Source organism: Nematolebias whitei, chromosome 13, assembly GCF_014905685.2.
Source record: "Nematolebias whitei isolate Nwh7 chromosome 13, NemWhi1, whole genome shotgun sequence".
NCBI lineage: Eukaryota > Metazoa > Chordata > Actinopteri > Cyprinodontiformes > Rivulidae > Nematolebias > Nematolebias whitei.
In genome coordinates, this window is record NC_056510.1 from 18,325,231 (window position 1) to 18,345,461 (window position 20,231).

Genomic DNA, 20,231 nt, shown 5'->3' on the forward strand with positions numbered 1-20,231 from the left:
TGTGTGTGTGTGTGTGTGTGTGTGTGTGTGTGTGTGTGTGTGTGTGTTATGTGACCCAACTGCATCCAGCAGACAGAAAATATAAAGTGATTGAGTTTTACAGATAATGATCACTCATTCCAAGTCAGGGGTTCTTCCACCACGTGTGCTAAAGACAGACTTATTCATTATTTGACACAAGGCTGCAAAAAGAGTTTTTAACTTGACCTGGATGACTTTGCCAGAGGTCTATCCATGGTGGGGGGCACCACAGGCTGTGACCTTGGACACAGGTTTTAATGCATGCGGTTGTTCTACAAACTTGTACTTGTACCATTTCTGGCCACAGATGTTTGAACAAATGGACTTGTAAGGAGAAGCTACGTGGTGCATTTTATTATTTAAAAAAAAATCTGTGATGATGTGCAATCTTACACTCTACTTATCAAAATATATTGCTGATACTTAAACAACACATTTTGCATACATCTATAAATTAGACTTTTATTTCTGCCACTTTGATAAAATTGTTTAAAATTGGACCATTTAACTTTAATTATGTTACCATAATTGATGCCAAAAACACTTGATTAAAAAGAAAAGTATAAGAATGTTTTGGAGGTGATTTTGGTTGTTGCAACTTACTTTGGCACCAGATATAATAAATATTTATTTTATTGAAAGTATAGCTTAAGCTGTTTTCACTACCGTTAGGATTGTTTGTCCATCACTGTGGGTTAAAAATCTTAGACGCACACATATTCATTCAACCTTTATTCATACAGGTTAATCCCATTGAGCCTCGGGGACTCATTTACAAGAGACACCTGGAGTTTAACAAAGAGTGATGACAACAGTGGATTACAATAGACAATCATGAGGATGCCTACAAATATTTTTTTCATATAAATTTATATATTTTTTAGTTGATACTGAATACAGTCTTGAATAAACAGAACTGCTATCTTTATTTATTTATTTTTAATTGGAAGGTGCCAACATATGATGGCTGTTTTTGGAAGCTTTAATAAAGAGGTCAAATGGGTTTTGTGGTTTTATTTCTGCCAGACTTTCCTTTTTCTTTTTTTATGTTATTGGCTCTAGTCAGACTTCATACATTTCACCTTCTGGCATCATTTTCTCACAGGAAGTCGTTTTCCTCTGAACACTTCACTTGCCTGGTGGAGTGAGTGTGTCCATTTCGTCCCCAGTGCAGGATCTTTGTGGAGCAGAGACAAAGAGGGCGGATGCTGGGTGGGGTGGGGGGGGGTGTCTGCAGCCTGCAGGCCCCTCCTCTCTGCATAATGTGCCGGGCTCATTGAAACAGGCAGACAGCAGAACCAGACGGGAGATCCCAAAAGTGTCCCGCACTCGGGGCTGCAGGATGACTGGGAGCAGAAGGGACCTGTGAGGGAGTGGAGGAACAAAAACCAACTTGTACATGAATCTGAAACGGATGGAGGTGATTCTGGAGCGCAGCTTGGTCCTCTCCTCCTCAGCTGTGGGACCTTGAAGAGTCGGAAAATTAAAGAGAGGACTCTTAAAGATGGACTCTTTCTTTGTAGAGGTGAGTTGAGCCGCTTTATGCTCACATTCAAGCAGTTTTCAGTCACCTGTGTTTGAAGGGAGGGTCCTGATGGAGTGTGTGGTGGTGGTGGTGGGGTCTTTCTTTTGTTTTGTTCTGGCACCCCATCACTGTGCCCTTTATCGGACGGGGTTCAGCTCTATTCTTTTATTTCTTATTTAAATAAGTTTTCTTAATCACAGAAGATTTTCTTTCCAGTTCACTTGGTTTTGGAGGCTTGTTCGGGTTCAGTCAGGATGTGCTGGAGTGTCTGATCCATTCAGAACCAACACAAAACACTTAAATCCTTTCATTTATGGAAACACTATAACCTGACTGGATCACCGCCTTATTCTGTGCTTCATATTAACGTTTTTTTTTTTTAATATATAAAAGCAGAACTCTGATGTGTCATCAAGCAGTCAGGTCAGACAAGGTTCTGCAAAGACTGGCTTTGGGTCTGATTTGTCATCCCTCTGACTCAGGAGGGCCCACACACAGAACAGGAGCAACTTTCCTCCTATGATCCACCACATAGAGCTCTGCAGCCCCTCCTGACCCTCACTGATGTTCTGACGCAATCATCAGTGTGTTTTTACCACCCGAGCTTCTACAGAACTTTTTCTGGTTTTATCATTAATACAGATTTAGTATGGTTTCTCTTTGCTGCGCATATGATCATTTTTAGATTTATATTCATAATATTGTCTGATGATGCGAAACAGGAATCTGAGTCATGAAAATCTGTGCATTTTTCATCATTTTTGTCATAAAATTACCTGACAGGACTGTGGTATTCATTCTGAATTAATTTATTATAACAATAGATCCATCCAGTATCTTTTAGCTGCTTCTTTCTTTTTGGGTCACGGGGTCACTGGTGCCCAGCTATCACTGTACGAGAGGCAGGGTACACCCAGGACGGGTCGCAAGTCCATCACAGATAACAATAGATCATATTTTTTTAACTTAAACTTTGGGTTAATCCCCTCTTTGTAAAGCTTTTGTGTTGTGAACAGATGATCTGATTTTATTGGAGTGATATGCTGCGCAGATAAAGATGATTTATTCAGTTTAATTTTCAGTTTGTCCTGTATGTTTTGGTCCATCTGTGTGGGATTTCATTTAAAGATTCATCTGATTTTACTGCCTATTTTTGTTTGTATGTACAGCTGTTTTCAGTTCTGCAGTATAACAAATATAAAATAGTTTTATTCTTGCCTTAAGGGACAAAATCCTGTATTTACATAAAAACAATAGTTTTTACTAACATTTTTATCTTTTTTTTTTACCTTGCATTAAAAATCACAACTGTCATTCACATGTTTAAATTGTCATATTTTTAAACAAACTAATGTTTATTGACCATATTTGAAATGACATTGAACCATCTGCAGTATTCTTCACTTGGTTTGATACAATCTGATCAGAAAACAAACTTTAGTTCATTTTTCCTTTGCTTAGTAGAAATGTAAAATAGAAAATCCTGAGTTGTAATCTTTTATCAAAATAGCACAAAATGTTTTAAAAGGAAGCAAGTAAAGATATAAAGTAACAACAGACAATGTAACATTTCAGAAAACCCAGTAATAATTTGAAATCAAACCATTTGAGAACAAAATATGTAGAAAAAAATGGCATTTTTTTAAAGTAATGTTTCAGAAAACTCAGTATTTAATACAGAAATTACTAATAAATGTTATTTTTTAATATTGTTTGGTTGTGTTTGCTTACTCGACTCTGCAATATTGCGTGGACATCGGGGGCAGTTCCCCATGATTGGAAGACTGTGGTGGTGGTCCCCCTATTCAAAAAGGGGAACTACAGGGGGATCACGCTGTTAAGCCTCCCTGGTAAGGTCTATTCAGGGGTTCTGGAGAGGAGGGTCCATTGGATAGTCGAACCTCAGATTCAGGAGGAGTAATGCGGTTTTCGTCCTGGTCGTGGAACGTCGGACCAGCTCTACACTCTCAGTAGGGTCGCTTTGTGGACTTGGAGAAGGCGTTCGACCGTGTCCCTTGGCCTGGTCCGCATTGCCGGCAGTAAGTCGGGCTCGTTCCCAGTGAGAGTTGGACTCCATCAAGGTTGCCCTTTGTCACCGATTCTGTTCATAACTTTTATGGACAGAATTTCTAGGCACAGCCAAGGTGTTGAGGGGATCCATTTTGGTGGCTTTAGGATCACTTCTCTTCTTTTTGCAGATGATGTGGTCCTATTGGCTTCATCAGGTCGTGATCTACAGCTTTCACTGGAGTGAATCGCAGCAGAGTGTGACGCGGCCTGGATGAGGATCAGTTCATCTAAATCCAAGGCCATGGTCTTGAGCTAGAAAAGGGTAGAGTGCCCTCTCCGGGTCGGGGAGGAGGTCCTGCCCCAAGTGGAGGAGTTTAAGTATTTTGGGATCTTGTTCACAAATGAGGGAAAAATGGAGCGTGAGATCGATAGGCGAATAGGTGCAGCATCTGCAGGGAAGCGGGCGCTGTACCGGTCTGTCGTGGTGAAGAGAGAGCTGAGCGGTAAGGCAAAGCTCTCAGTTTACCGGTTGATCTACGTTCCTAACCTCATCTATGGTCATGAGCTTTGGGTTGTGACAGAAAGAATGAGATCACAGATACAAGCGGCCGGAATGAGTTTTCTCCGCAGGGTGTCTGGGCTCTCCCTTAGAGATAGGGTGAGAAGAAGCTCGGTCATCCGGGAGGGACTCAGAGTAGAGCCGCTGCTTCTCCACATCGAGAGGAGCCAGTTGAGGTGGCTCGGGCATCTGGTTAGGATGCCTCCAGGGGAGAGGGAAGTCTGGGCCTTAGGCTGCAACCCCCACGACCCGACCCCGGATAAGCGAAAGAAAATGGATGGATGGATGGTTATTTTTGAAAACTATTTAATTTTAAAGCTTTGTGTTTTCTATTTGAGTCAAAGTCAAAGTTTATTTGTTTGTCATTCACATCATATGTGGTACATGTGGTGGCACAAAATTGTGAACTCAGGGTCCCAGTTACATCCAACAAAAGTATAAAATGTAAAAGAAAAACAGTAATAAGATCTAAGAAACTAGGAAAAATGTTAAACTATTTTAGAGTCTTCTTTAATTTTTCTCACTTTTCTTAATTTTTTTTTTTTTAGAAGTTTTGCACTTTAGAAATAACAGCTGTACAACTAAACAATCTTTATGACATCTACAAATGGCAAAAGTAAAGGGAAATGTAACAAAACAGTCAAATCTGCTCCAGTCCGTTAATATCTCTTACCAAATCCATGCATGAACTGTCCTCGTTCTGTGAATGACCTTTGGTTTCATGGAACGAAGCCAAGCTCTTAAACACCGCAGAGTGTGGATTTAATAAAGCTGGAATTCTGGAAGCCAAACAAACCCAAGATTAAACTAAACTCTGTGAAACAAGTGAAGCAGGGGAAACCTTTGACACCATTTATTAATGCGAGTCTCAGAGTCTGCTGCTGACAACCAGCAACACATCAGTAACACGGTTTGTCCTTTTAATCCTAAATGGGTAGTTCAGATTTTAGGTTCTGTGGAAAAATTAGGGATAAAACACATTTCCCCTTTGCCATTCCTTTTGAAATCATGAAAGCGAATGAGCTCTGTATCCACCAGTGGATCATCCTTAACAGTTTCAAACCATTGAGCCAGTTTTCAGTGTAAAACTACAGTTCTAGTTCTTCTGAAGCTATTTTTTGTCTTATTAATGGACACACAGTCAAGATCATTTTTAGCAGTAATGTTTCCTTAAGCTGTGTTTGTCAAGCCTAATAACATATTTGCTTCAGTGATGCACTGATACCACATTTTCTCAAAACGAGTACAAGTTCTTATGTTAGAGTACTAGCCGATACCCAGTACCAATATGAGTATTAATACATTTTATTACACTTTTCACAACTACTTTGAAAATGTTCATGAGCTTACTGTGCTCCTCAAACTAAGATGGGGCCGACATAATGTAGAGGCAGGGCAGCCGACTTGGGACCAGAAAGTCGTAGGTTCAACTCCCCACCATGTTCACATTAGGTGTCCTTGAGCAAGACACCCAACTGCTCCCCAGGTGCGTACTACCCACTGCTCCACCTGGGTGTATGTTGTGATGGGTTAAATGCAGAGAACTAATTTCGTCATTGTACTGGAACAAACAATGATGACACCACATAGCACTTAATTACTTTATTATTATTTATTATTATTATGAAACAGAGGACAGCAAAAGCATTTTCCAAACCCCCCCTTCTAGCAAGCGGTAAGACAAGATCTGCTGAATGAGGGACTACCCGTAGTTCTTTTATTCTACGTTCACAAACTCTTTGAGCTTGTTGTTGACTTAATATTTTAGACATCTCATCAAATTGCTTGTGTTGAAAATGCTTTAATCTTATCACTTTTTATCAACAACTTTTCTGAACATAATTTGCTTTATTTTCGACATCATTGATCACATTGAAATACCGTTTGACAACTCCTCCTATACCTCCTGATTGCGCACCATAAGGGGTGCTATCGTTTGGAATACGTTTACGAATACAAGTATGAGTATTAGATATGCCAGTATGGGTGTATACCCACCTTGTACCTTGGGTGCTGCTGAATTTAAAACTGCATTACTCATTAAACTTTTGGGTTTTCTTTCTAACATTAATGCCTACTATGTTTCTGAAATATGTGACATGCGCATGATGGTGACGATAGTTTCTGGGAGGTAATAGTCAAAAGGAGTGGCACCTACGAGGGCGTGTGCTCGCAGATTCATCCTGAACACTCATCCTGTCCATCAGCGAAGGCTCCTAGGAGCTGACAGGACACCATAAAACTCTCTGCACCTTTGCTCCACACCCAGCCTGCCCTCTGAGTGGATCTGACCCCAACAAATGGATTCAAAAACGCTCGGAGCACCAGAGATCGGTTTTATAACCGGCAGGCATTTAGGATTTGGTCTTTCACACGTTAGAATACATAAATACTTTGGTTTTGTGTGACATTGTTTGTTTTTGTATTTGAAGATTGCCTTTCCTCTCTTTCATCCTTTTACCCACACACACCCACGAACACATATGTATGAAACCCCCTTAGATCTTTGTTCCTTTGTGAAACATCCTGTTGAAGTAGAAACCTAGCTCTTTTCTAAACTTGGCGTTAGAAGCAGCTGCTGCGCACTAAAGCCAGTCGAGGACCTTTCCACACCCGTTAGCTCCTTCCTTACATTACACCTCACATTCCTTCCTTTTAAATATACTCTGACAGAGGGAATCCCAAATTCCCGGCCTTGACCCCTCAAATTCCCGGTCACGGCGTCCTATCGCCCGTGCATCGTCGAGCTGCGGCGGCAAGGGTTTAGGTTTCACACCGTCAGCCCTCCGTCCACACATACACAGACACGGCACCCCCATCCTGAAACACCCTTAACAGCCCGATGAGCTGTTTATGTCCGCCTTTCCTAAACCGGAGCCATGAAACGACACGCATAGTAAATATTCTGTCGTGAAATGGAGAATGGGAGAAACCTGTTGGACTCGGTGGGGGCTATTTTTTTTCTTGCAGTGGTGGGAATCCTTTTGAAGATGTGAAGATCTGAGATCGTTTGCCTCCAATGCAGTTCATGCAGCTGAAGTGTGGAAAACCATCAGGAAGTAAAGTTAGGATGTGATGAAGGAAGGAAGGAAATGTTGAGAAAATGGGCTCTACTTTCCCGCTAATCTTCTCTTAGATGCTCTCTTTATTGGTTATCGCTCATGAATTGTTGATTGTGAGCAGGGTTTTCAAACGGTTCTGCTGAAGTTCAGGGTGTTTAAGATTAAACCAAGCTGAAGTTGTGTTTTGGGTGTGCGTCAGCAAAAACCTTGCCGCTTTGTTGAAGCTTTGGTGTAATCTAACAGGAGAACAACGGGGCCAGTTACCAACAGACATGGTTTAATCACCAAGATTAAAATTAGAATTAGAATTTATTTACCCAGAAAATACAGATTAATACAGATTACCTTAAAGACTGAGGCCGACCTGGTCAGGAGAGCTGATGAAGCTCGTGAAACATTTGGGAATTTGTAGAATTCTCCATTTTCTCACTTTAAATCCAGTTATTAACACTACAGCTTGTGTTTACATATAACGATCAGTAACAACCCCCCACCCCCTCCCCCATCAATCAGTGAGTTTAATTTCATGAGCAGGAGGTGGAATGGGGGCTTTGATAACCTGCTGACACCAAGATGTTGACTTTAGCTTTAGCGGCTATCACTAAACTCTTAAGACAAAGATGCCTGTGTTTGTGGTCATGAAAGGAAAGTATGCCCTCATGTTTCAACAGGTCCCTTACAAATAAATAATGCAGCACAGACACATGGTTTCCTGTCTGTCGGCGCACGATGACAGACAGACAATCACCATGTGGAGTTTTTCATGGTCGTGTCTGCTTGTCAACCTGGAGCGATTGTTTGTGGAATGATGCTGTCAGACCTACACAACAAATATGAAGTTGCATTTGGCTAATTTAATATGAGACTACAAGGTTTTATATTTCTTTTCTCAACAAATTCAAAAGATAATCCTCACCCAAAACTGTGAATCTCTTCAACAGACTTCCTTCCTTCCTGCACTTCCAGTCTGTTTCTATCAGGGGGCATCGCCCTCTGAAATATGAATCCCCTAAAATGACACTTGGGTGCCCTAATATTCTCAGACAGACAGAGTCATCAGCGTGTCCCAAAGTTGGTGTTGAAACACCAAGTGAAGGTCCTCAAAATATCTCCTGAAATCAAAACAAAGGTAACAAGAGTACCACATACAGCACATTATGCGCCCGTCGACAAACTATATATATATAGTAATACAGCATTCTATAGCAATGGCCCAAACAAACCTTGACATTTGAGCTGTGGGGATTAAAAGTGTATGTGACACCCCGTCTAGTGATGATGTAGAAGTGAAACAAGTTTTGTCAAATTATCTGCAGCTCAGAAGTTATGGCCCGGACAAGATAAAGTTTACGGATGGACGGAGACTGTACCACAATACTATGGGTGTTGAAATGTTTTTTTTCTAAAGGACCATAATTATCACAAATATTACAAATAATAAATACAGTAATAGTAAATGAACAAAATAGTATATTTTGTAAGTCATACTTAATCGTTAAAACTGTGTTGTGATTATTTAATATGATTATCAGTGAGTCAGCACGGTGGCACAGTTGGTAGAGCTGCTGCCTCTCACACTGGTTCAAATCCCGGTCCGGGGGCCTTTCTAGGTGGAGTTTACATGTTCTCTCCGTGCATGCATGGGTTTTGTCTGGGAACTCCGGTTTCCTCCCACAGACCAAAAACATGCATGTTAGGCTGATTGATAACTCTAAATTGTCTCTAGGTGTGAGTGAGAGAGTGAATGGCTGTTTGTCTCGTTTGTCTCTATGTGTCTCTGTGATGGACTTGCGACCTGTCCAGGGTGTCCCCCGCCTCTCGCACAGTGATGACTGGACATGAGCACCAGTGAACCCCGTGACCCGAAAAAGAAGAAGCGAGTAAAGATGATGGATGGGTTATCAACAAAGCTACACCTAAACCTGCAATATTTGGAGTCGCAAGCTTTGTCACTGTTGTCCTGTGGGTCAGAAGCTGACAAGTTCTACCTTGGGAAGAAAATTACAAATGCTTCAATAGTTTTAAGCATTTTGAAGTTTATCTTTCTTTATGTACATTAGATGCAATGACTGATGGGAATTATGGTATGAGACAATACCTGATACATGACCCACACTATTGATAATAAAGTTGATAATACTGCAGTTTGTGAAAATAGATTACACAATTTTAAAAATGACATGTCACATTATGTGTCTAATAACGAATACAGAACGTCTGTAGAGTTTGCTTTTTTTTTTGACAACCATAAACAAGATTGTTCTGCTGTAAACAAGCAGCATAAACACAAATAATATGAATCAAAGTTAGCGTTAGCTCAGTTTATGCTTGTTAGTAAAAACGGTTCTCAGCTAGTTATAGACCCTGAAATCACATAAAGAAACTGAAGAACAACTGTGCACGTGTTTACTGAATATAGAGTGACTTATTGCTGAATTATTCCTTTAAACTTCACGTCAAAAATGTGATTTAATGGATTCAGTTACTGCTCCAACTGTTCCTGAATGCAGGAGAGACTCAAGAATGAAAACGTTGCAGAAGTTTGTGATGCCTTTATGACAGCAAAACCACACTAAAATGAAGAAAATACGATAAATAAAAGATTAAGATGATAATTATACAGCTGAGGGGGAAAAAAACCTTTACTGGCCTTGACCTTGGCTGCCCTGAACCTGCAGACATTGTGTAACGAGCGTCGCTCAGATCCTGCAGTTCAGGGATCTCATCCGTCAGTTTAATAACAGCTCCCAGCCCAGATGTCAACTTTCCTTTTTTAACATCCTATGATTACTTCTGTACGGATGCGGCTTATTATGGGATGCGACACATGCGTCTCTAACATACCCTACGCTGCAGAAATCCGCCTGTGGTTTAAAAGAAGAAGCATCTGTAAAAATCAAATTATTGCCTCTCACGATGAGATATCTGCCACAGTTATAATTTCAGCTGTAATTGGCGAGGCGAGCATGCAGCAGGGTTTAAGGGCTCGTCCGTCACTGTTCGAGCCTCGGCTGCGGTCATGTGAAGAGTCTGAGAGGCGCAAACAACAGATCATGGCACAACCTGTGGTCATTACTTGTTAGCTTTCCCATCAACTCTGCTTTATTATACGAGTGTGCCTAAAGATTAACTACAGATCTGATTTGTAATCCAAAACACACTCTCCTCGTTCCCAAGCCGTAACACTGAGGCTAAAAGCAAAGGTGAAAGGGCGATAGTGTTTTTGCCAGTGTTTTTGTGCGTTTGGCTGCAGAACTGGCTTTACAGTAGAGTTTATGTCATCACTACTAACTGCTTATTCATTCATATTACATGATGCAATGGTGCAGAGGTTAAAGATGAACCTGTGATCAGGAGGTTGTAGGTTTAAATCCCCAGACTGTAACATCAAAATCTGGGTGGGACAGGTAAAGCACCCACATCTCACCCTAATTTGTCCCTAACTGTGCCCAGGACCCCTTAAAATGTCAGCCGTCTGCTCCACACAGAGGGCTGCGGTAGCTCGGTGGTCTGTGGTTACATCAGAAAGGACATCCGGCGTAAAACATTTGCCCAATGTTCATGAAAGTTGCTTACTATGATGACGCCGAAGAAGAGAAGAGCCAAAAATTAAAAACTAACAGTCCTGATGCATGCTCAACAATCCATGTAGTTAAATCTAGACAGGTTGAGTCAAGTCCTCTGGAGGGGTTCTTCTTGGACAAAATCAAAATTGATTTTGACTTCTTAAACAAACAAACAAAAAACATGAATGTTTATTAAAAAAATAAATTGTGGCGTTATTCATCCTTTATGTTTGCTCCTAATTTTATTTTCCAAGGTCTTTGGAGAGTTTAAAAGTTTAAATATCTATTTGTTGAACCAGAAACAGAAAATGTTTAGTGTCCCTGAAAGACAGCGAAAAACATGAATCTTTACATTTTTGCAAAACAAAATGGTTTCAGCTTTTTTCTGTTTATTGTTAACTGATTGACAAATTCAACAAATAAATAAAATAAAGCCACATAGGGTGGGGCAGTTTATGGCTCGACGTTATTGTTGGTTTTTCTTTTCAGTGCGGTGAATTATTCAGTTTGAAGTGGACTGCTGCTCAGATTGGGATGTTTAATCCGTGTGTTGTGAGTTGTTCTTGTTTTATGCTTTATGGTCATAAATGGATATTTGTCTGCAGCAGTGTGTGTGAAATGTGTAAATTGTTCATCTCACACTCTGTGAGTGAGTGTTGAAAGCCCAGCAGCAGATGTAATCCCACCCGGTCAGTCCCAGTCCAACCAGAAGTGTTTCCTATTAATCCCATGTTTTGTGTAATTATGAGAAATCCAAATCTAACAGAGCAAGTTGTTTAAAAGAAAATTTTAACATATAACCACAAAATGCTCAGATGCCTACAGTATTTAAATCAAAATGGCACCATAATGGCAAATTTGATCCAGCGTTCAGATTTTTACATGACAGTTTAGAAATATTTAACTGAAACTGAATAATATATATTCAGTTTCTGAATATTTAAGTGTTTCCTGTAAATGTATCACTAAGAAGGCTTCTTCTAAATTGAAAGAGCTCAGTTTTAGAATAAGCAATAAATTTCGATCCAATTGAAGACTGAGGCTGTGGGAACTGGGGGCGCTACATCCAAAATAAAGAAACAAAAAAAATCAAAGAATGAATGAATGATTAAATTAAGAAAACCACTTACCCCACCCCCTCAGTGGCAATGTAAGTTTCTAATCCACTTTTTTTGTACCACTTTACAATAAGGCTCACCTTATAGATGGCTAATAAATAGTTTATAGACACATTATTAATTCCTCTATAAACACTTTATAAATCATTAATAACTGCTTATTATGCATTAATTAAGGGTGAGAAAGACACAAAACTAACCAGTTTCTTGCCAAGTAATGAGCCAAATCTGCCACCTATATATTTCATCTAGAGTTGTTATATTAAACATTTCAGACTAAGTTACTACCTTGTAAGCACAATAAGCATTTGTAAATATTTTAGCATATAATATTGTGAATTATCACTACATTCTAAGTATCGATATTTACAACTATAGATAATTATAATAATGCAGTGATAAAGTACAATATTATATGCTAAAATATTTACAAATGCTTATTGTGCTTACAAGGTAGTAACTTAGTCTGAAATGTTTAATTTAATCGAGGTGGCAGATTTAGCTCATTATTTGGCAAGAAACTGGTCAGTTTTGTGTCTTTCTCACCCTTAATTAATGCATAATAAGCAGTTATTAATGATTTATAAAGTGTTTATAGAGGAATCAATAACGTGTCTATAAACTATTTATTAGCATCTATAAGGGGAGCCTTATTGTAAAGTGGTACCTTTTTTAATAATATTGACTTATTAGTGAGAGGGAAATTAAGTTTCTGTTTGGAGTAGTTTAGTTTTTCTCACTTTCTCGCAATACTCAAAAGCAAAAACTATTTTGAGCTATGCGGTGAATCGAATGTTATTCTGGGAATGTTTTAGATGTGAGTGACAGTTAAAGGCATCACAACAGGAGCCAGGTTGTCTTGTTATGGCTCGACCTGCACCACCCCCCACAGACCACCAGATATCCCACCGACTGTGCCCCAGATGTCTCTCGCAGTCAAACAAACCCACAGAAGTCTCGGACAGTTCTGGCTAAGCAGCATTCCTGGCATTCCTCCAGGATTTCTGCCGTTTTGACCCTGCACATGGCAGACGACTCCAGAGAGGCTTCAGTGTGAGGATGGCAGACAGGAGAGACGGCAGCCAGGTGGCTCTGCAGATTCAGAGTCATGAAGCTTAGCTGGATATCCAATCAAACGTACAGTAATCGCATCATTTGTGGCCTCTTCCCCCTCATCCAAGCGTCCACCAGAACAGTGGAGGAACGAATATCTGTTCAAACAAGATAACAGTGTCAGACGCTGTGCCAGGAGCGTGTGCCAGAGAGCTCCTTTTATGCCTGTCTCCAACCTAAAGATGTAATTTGTTATGCAAATTCTCTTCAATACCCTTATTAGCAACATAGCTCCATCAGTTGATGATGGGGAGGGGCAACTTGCCCCCTTTATTATTGCCAGACAGGAGGGTGTGTCTATTGACTGTCACACACACGCACAGTCAATGCAGTGAGTACACTAATCTGCATGTTTATATTTACAGTGTATATTAATATTCCAAATATATGTATTTATCACCTGCTGCCAAATGTGAAGGCAGGTGATAATGTTTTTGTCCATATTTGTGCGTGTGTCTGTTTTATTTTTTTATTTTTAGCACATTATCTCATAAACCAGAGGTTCCCAAACTTTTCCATGCCATGCCCCCCCCAAACAGCATAAGCTTCTGGCCGAGGCCCCCCTCGCAAACCCACAGACAATGCTACAAAATATGTAAAGCAACATCAACTTTTAGAATATTTTAACTTTTATTCACTATATTCAATTAATTATTGCAGCTGCAGAGCATAAAATCCCACTGAAAAAAACAATTTTTTTCAACAAACTGTTGACCAGAAGAACAAAATAAAACAAATCTAACCTCTTTCTCAAGCGTGTTTATCTGGAAATGACAGATACAGACTGCCCTACTGGGCTATTTTTATTATTATTTTATTTTTTATTATTATTTTTTGCTTTTATTAATCTTCTTCTTTCCAGATGTTTGAGGCCCCCAGGGGGCTGCGGCCCCCACTTTGAAAAACACTGTCATAAACGACTGAACAAATTTTAAGAAAACTTGTAAAGTCAATTAACTTTTGGAGCCAATCCTGTTCAAGATGGTCTCCACAGCCATCTGACCATAAAAAGACGGAAAAAAATGCCTGTAATTCAATCAGTTTTACAGATATTGCACTAAAAAAAATGTGTTCGTAGTAGCTCAGAGTCATTCACAACATACTGTGTTACTCAGTGTGTGAGCTCTTTGCTTCAAACTTTATCATTAAAAATAGGAGTAAACCCTGTTTGTTTGTTAGCAAAGAGGATTTTAGTCTAAAACTTTGGTTTTAAAGGCAGTGGGAGACGTGCTCCTTCAAGGAATGCTCAGCCTTTAATTTGATTTATTTCTGTTTAATAGGTTGATGATGGTGATGACAGAAAACTGCTGCTGTGATGAATGATTTCCAACAAACCAGTGACTCTGATGTTAATGATCTTCTGCCCTTTTGTTTGAACAAAAACTGTTTTTTGAATTTATCATGCTCCCATCAGCCTGTGTTAACAACAACCAAAGGCCACAGGCCGTGCTTCAAGTGTGCTTATAACCTCCATTGCAGGGGAGCTTGACGACACCCCCCTCCCCTCACCCACAGACGGGAAAAGCCCTGTTCCCCCTTGGGGTCTCCTCCCCCTCCATTAGCAAATTTCTGATCAGCTGCCCTCTTTATTATTAATTCATACGTCTTCCAGCGCAGATGTTAGAGGTTGCCTTTAATCATCTGATGTCTACCCCCCCCCCCCCCCCCCCCACCCCCCCCCCCCCCCCCCCCCCCCCCCCCCCCCCACACACACACACACACACACACATGCTGGCAGAAAACACTGGCTGTGCTGGGTGCAACAAGCAGACGGGACTGGAGCCAATGAGGAAAGAAAGGAGAAACTGTAACAGAGATATAGTTTAATTGTAGGGAAAGTCTTTGGTAACAATTGCTGACTTTTTTCGTTTTATCAACATGTACTGCTGAAAAAGCCTAAATTGGCTCCTAATTCTCACAAGTTCAAGTTGATTCAGCATGTAAGAAGATAACAAACAGCTGCTGCCCAGTTTTTATGATGTGGAAAACACTCAGCTGAAGTTTTATTGCCTCCAAACCACGCATTTGACCTACTGAAGATTTTAAACCCTAACGGGCCCTTCGCCCAGATTCCTCTCTCAGCCTCATTCAGCCCACTTAATTAATCTCAGCCACTTGGCAGATTTCTCCTCGTTCCACTACCACAGCATCCAGGGTCTACCCTCCACTGTTCTTCAGTCAGGCCATACTCCCTGTTGTTTGGTTTGAATAGGACAGGTTATTAAAAAAATGAAAAGAAAAGGCTTTTTTTTTTGGTTCATGAGGTGTTTTACACACAGAGCTGAGGACAAAAATATAAATAAAACAGCATTATTAAACTTGGAGGCTCACGCTGGGTTAGAATAATGTCACTCAGGGTAAATCAGTTTTCAGAGATCAGTTGTCTCACCTCTCCTTCCACGTGTCCGCCCAGTGATTGACCTGAATGTAAAACTAACTTCTATTTTATTGTGGACTGCACTCTGCAATATACATATTTAAATCATCTCAATACTCAGACTGTGTTTGCTCAACAGACTTTAACACCGAGAAGAAAATTATGCAAGAAGCAGCAACAAAAACAAGGTGCAACTTTTTATATCATGCAGTTTTGGGGCAGGTACTTATTTGCTTCCATGAGTGAACAATTTCATCTCTCCTCAGATGTCAAGAGAAAATGAAGTGTTTTGTACATATTTCAGTTTTTATCACCCACCTTTCGTGCTAGTGGGTGATCTTCAAGATCAGCTACAGTTTGTAGCCCTAAATTAATATAGCTTCTTATTTAGTTTTGTATTCTAATTTGTTGCCCACTACCATGAAAGGCCAGTTTTTATGTACTTGCAGTAAGTGTGTGTGCCTGTTTTTCTGCTGGCAGCTAAATATCGCATGAATTACTGGACAGATTTTAATAAAACTTCCAGAAAGTAATCATTATATGTTCCTCTTCAACTGATCAACTTTTGGAATCTACCTGGTTCAAGATCACCAGCTGGAAGATCACAGCATATCAACTTTAGAGAAAGACAAAAAAAAAGGCTTTAACTCAGAGTCAGAGTTTCTTTATTTGTCATTCACACCACATGAAATTGTGTACACAGAGTCCCAGTCACATCCAACAAAAGTATAAAATGTAAAAGAAAAACAGTAATAATGTAACGATCTGCACCTGCCCTGCTCTGTGCAGATAGTTAATGACTCTCAGGTGCCACGTATTGTGTTTAATTAGAGACTCTCCTTTATATACTGTGCTCTCCTGCATCTCAGGCAGGGGAGCATTAGGTGCTCTAGCCGCATCTTCACGGTCGTCTCCTAGTGCCTTGGTATTTACTGTTTTTCCTACGAATGTAAGTAGTATCGCTGTCCCGACAGCATTATTTGTTATTAATGCCTTTTTGTGATTAAAACGCCTTTTTGTAACCTTTGTTGGAGTGCTGCTTGCATTTGGGTCTCAACCACCGCTCGACCGTGACAAATAAGATCTAAGATATGAACTAAGAAAAATGTTAACTAGAAATACGCTAAGCACTAGTAGTATAAAAAAACAATACACTGAACAGCAGCACGAATATGAGTCTGTGTGAGCAGATGAGTACGAATGAACACAGCAACATGAAACAGATCAGCAGCAACATGAAACAGATCAGCAGCAACATGAAACAGATCAGCAGCAACATGAAACAGATCAGCAGCAACATGAAACAGATAAGCAGCTGCATGATGTGATTTTTCACAGTGATTATTCTGGTTAGAGATTCATGAGTCTAACAGCCTCAGGGTAGAAGCTGTTCCTCAGTCTAGTGGTTCTACACTTAATGCTCCTTAACCTCCTTCCCGAGGGGAGCAGGGCAAAAAGTGTGTGTGCTGGGTGAGTGGGGTCCTTCATGATGCAGGTGGCTCTCTTCCTGCATCTGGAGGTGTAGATGTCTGTGATGTGGGGGGAGACTGACTCCAACAGATTTCTGTGCAGCCTTCACCACTCTCTGCAAAGCATTTCTTTCTGCAGCTGTGCAGCCTCCATGCCACACGTTGATGCTGGAGCACGGGATGCTCTCCACTGCACACCTGTAAAAGGAGGTGAGGACTGAGCTTCCCTCACTTACAATTTTTTACAGACATTAAGCTAGAATCTGTTGTGGTGGTAGCTGAGAGTCTTCCCTACCACATACGTTGAGTGCTAACATGCAAGACAGCAACAAGCATTCCTTCAATATGTTGATACATATGTGCTGCTGACTATCCATGTTGCTGGTCTCATGCTGCTCATTTATTTCATGCTGCTGTGTTCATTCATACTCATCTGCTCAAAAAGACTCATGTTCGTGCTGCTGTTCGGCATATTGTTTTTGTACTACTAGTGCTTAGTGTATTCTTAGTTTAGCATATTTCTTAGTTCATATCTTAAATCTTATTACTGTTTTTCTGTACAATTTATACTTTTGTTGGGTGTAGCTGGGACCCTGTGTACACAATTTTGTTCCACCACATGTACCACATGTTGGTGCGAATGACAAATAAAGAAACTCCGACTTTATGTGTTTTTGTTATCATTGTTTTGGGGTCAAGAAACCAACTTGCTCCTCTTTGTGTGCCTGAATGAATGTTCTCTATGTGTTCTGCCTCGTATTTTCAGATTTATCGGTTGTGATTTTAGCCTCATCACTTTGCCTTCTGGATCCAGACCTTGAAAAGGCATAAATTGGGTATCCTCAGAAGAAAATAACCTAGTGTTTTTGAAATATCTGCTGCCTGACATCTACAGCTGATTTACTCTTCAGGAAATATTCTACCTGCAGCACCTTCAGCTGCTGAATGGTGTCTGACAGATTCATTCATCACTTTCCTGAAACCACTCTGTGGTCCAAGGAACCATCCTCTCATAACTAATTGTTCAACCAAGTCAATTAGCTTTCTTTTGTTGTGGTCCACACCTGATACTGCCAGAACCCATGCCACGTGCATCCTTAAATATTAAAGCAGCGTTCATTAGAAAATCTATGAGCTGAATGTCAATATACGAGCCATGGAAACTCAAACCTCACCCATCAGGATCCCATCTTTCAGCTGGAGTGGTTTCTGGGTCAAAGAGCATGCTGGGACGTGGCCGCGTGGCCTGGCTTGTTGGGTTGAATTACTTTTGTCAGCTGGTTCTGCCTCAGCAATGCTGCACATGGTCAGTGACATGCTGCATTAGGAATTTGAAGCGAGCTTTAGCTGAAAATGTCATGGCAGCAGATCATTTTTGTTTCTTAATTAATGCTATCCGAAGCATTTGGTTATGAGTCGTGAGAGTTGTGGAAAGTGAAGCCCAGTAATTAAAGCCAGAAGCTGCTGCATCTCACTGTGCTCTTTAAGGTTCCAGAGAGGATCATAGCTGTTTGAGTGGTTTAGGGTGGTTGGCTGTGCAGCAGCAGGTAATTCCAGTCTGGGGAACTCAACACGAGCTGATACCCGTGCCTCTTTGTGTCCCAGCTGGCCTTTGTTTGGGATATTTCCGCCTGGTTAACTTCCGAACCCCGAGTTAGAGGTGGCTGCTTTTGTTCTGACTGAGTGACGGAGCTCTGAGGATGGAGAGACGGGCGGGGGGAAGTCTGAACCATCTGTTGCTGAGATAATTCATCTTGACTTTATACCACTCTTTGCACACAAACATTGACAGACAATGTGACCAACATGAAAACTTTTCAGGTTTAGCTTATGAAGCCGGAGTTAAATGATCGCACACTCCAAATGTTAACTTTGTTTTCACGTGGACTCTTTTTTTCCTGCTTAATTGTTTCTGTCACAAAATAAGCGGTTTTAAAACTACGACACGATGCTGTTGTCAGCTTCATGACCGAGTCCATGACCGAAGAATGTGGAAGATAAAAAGGTCAGATTCAAACCCTTTCTGCGTTTATTCCCCGTTATGTAAGAGCGACATATTTTCTGGAAATCCTGAGCCTGAACTCGTATTAATCTCCTGCCCTGACTCACGTGAAGCAGCTTTTCCTTGAGTCAGCCGTTCACGCCAACATGGTACCAGGCAGTGACAGCTGGCCCACTGATGTGGAGGTTGAACAGAACGTGTGTTAACTACAACACGTGATGCAGAATACCTCGTTACATATATGCTGTGATGTTTCTGTTTGTTTCTGTCTCCACACAATAGGAGGCGGGACATTATCAGCTGCCCACACCCTTCCTCTTTCCCCTCACGCTCCCCACTCAGCCTCCTCTTGATTTACACGACCCCCTTTATCCCACTCACCGTCCTCCCCTGCGGCCTGAGAGCCACATTTAGCTCTCCATTAGCCATCTGAAGGGAAAAAGAAAATCTTTGATGATGGAAGTGCACTTTTTAGCCTGAATGGTTCCACTTAGTGGCTTTTTGTCTAAGCAGAAAACAATAATTTCATCTGCGCTGTTAGGCAAATTCATTTATTAGACTTTGTAACGCAATAATGAAATAATTACGTCTTGTGTGCATTCACACTAAAACATCTTGAGCTTTCCTCCCAGCCTGATGGAAGATGCGTTTGTGTGCGTGTGCACTGTGGTCATGTTAATTGTTAATGAGGATTGATGTCTGAAGTGGTGACCTTGTCTAAGGTTTCCTAGTGGAATCCGCGCATATTGATCTTTTCAGTTTTATGCTCTGCTGGACACACAATTCACTCATGCTGCACGCTCCCCTGACCATCTCATCGGTGGCACTTGTGATGATTAATGGTCGGTTAAAAATGGGGTGGCTGTGGCTGAGTGGTTAGAGCAGTTGTCCTGGGTTGGGGGTTCAAATCCACCAGCAGTTACATGTTGAAGTGTCCCTGAGCAAGACAATGAACCTCTCATTGCCTCCGATGTGTGTCCCAGCAGTGCACGAATGTGATAAAGCACTATAGTCTCTTTAGAATGATTTGTTCAATTAGCTTTGTAGAGATCTAGTAGAGTGCTGTATGAATGGATGAATGAAGATACAGATTGTGTTGTAAAGAGCTTCGAATGTGTGTCCTGACAAAATAGAAAGGTGCTATATAAGTACAGTCCATTTACCACTAAAAAACAAGCTGATTGTGGGAGTCTGTCTTAGATCTGTTACGAATGGTACACTTTTACTTGTGCTTTAGGATGTTTTGAATTACAAAATGATAATTTAGCATTTCTGCCAGACAGTAGAAACCTTGAACAGAGAATTCTCCCTTCACAGCCTGTGCACTACATGCATAAATAGTCATTTTTGTCATGTTCTATTGTGTGGAACCCATGTTGTAGACAGGACTCAAGAACTCAAGACTAAAA

The 20,231-nt window shown here is 40.8% G+C and overlaps 1 protein-coding gene across 1 annotated transcript in view; it reads left to right on the forward strand.

Annotated features, from left to right (window-relative positions):
• The first annotated feature begins 1,525 nt into the window (after nt 1-1,525).
• myo10l3 (myosin X, like 3) overlaps nt 1,526-20,231 on the forward strand; it is a 71,088-nt gene continuing 52,382 nt past the window's right edge. The window contains exon 1 of the mRNA XM_037686148.1: nt 1,526-1,546. Coding sequence (XP_037542076.1) covers nt 1,526-1,546 — 21 coding nt within the window. The remainder of the gene's footprint in view (nt 1,547-20,231) is intronic.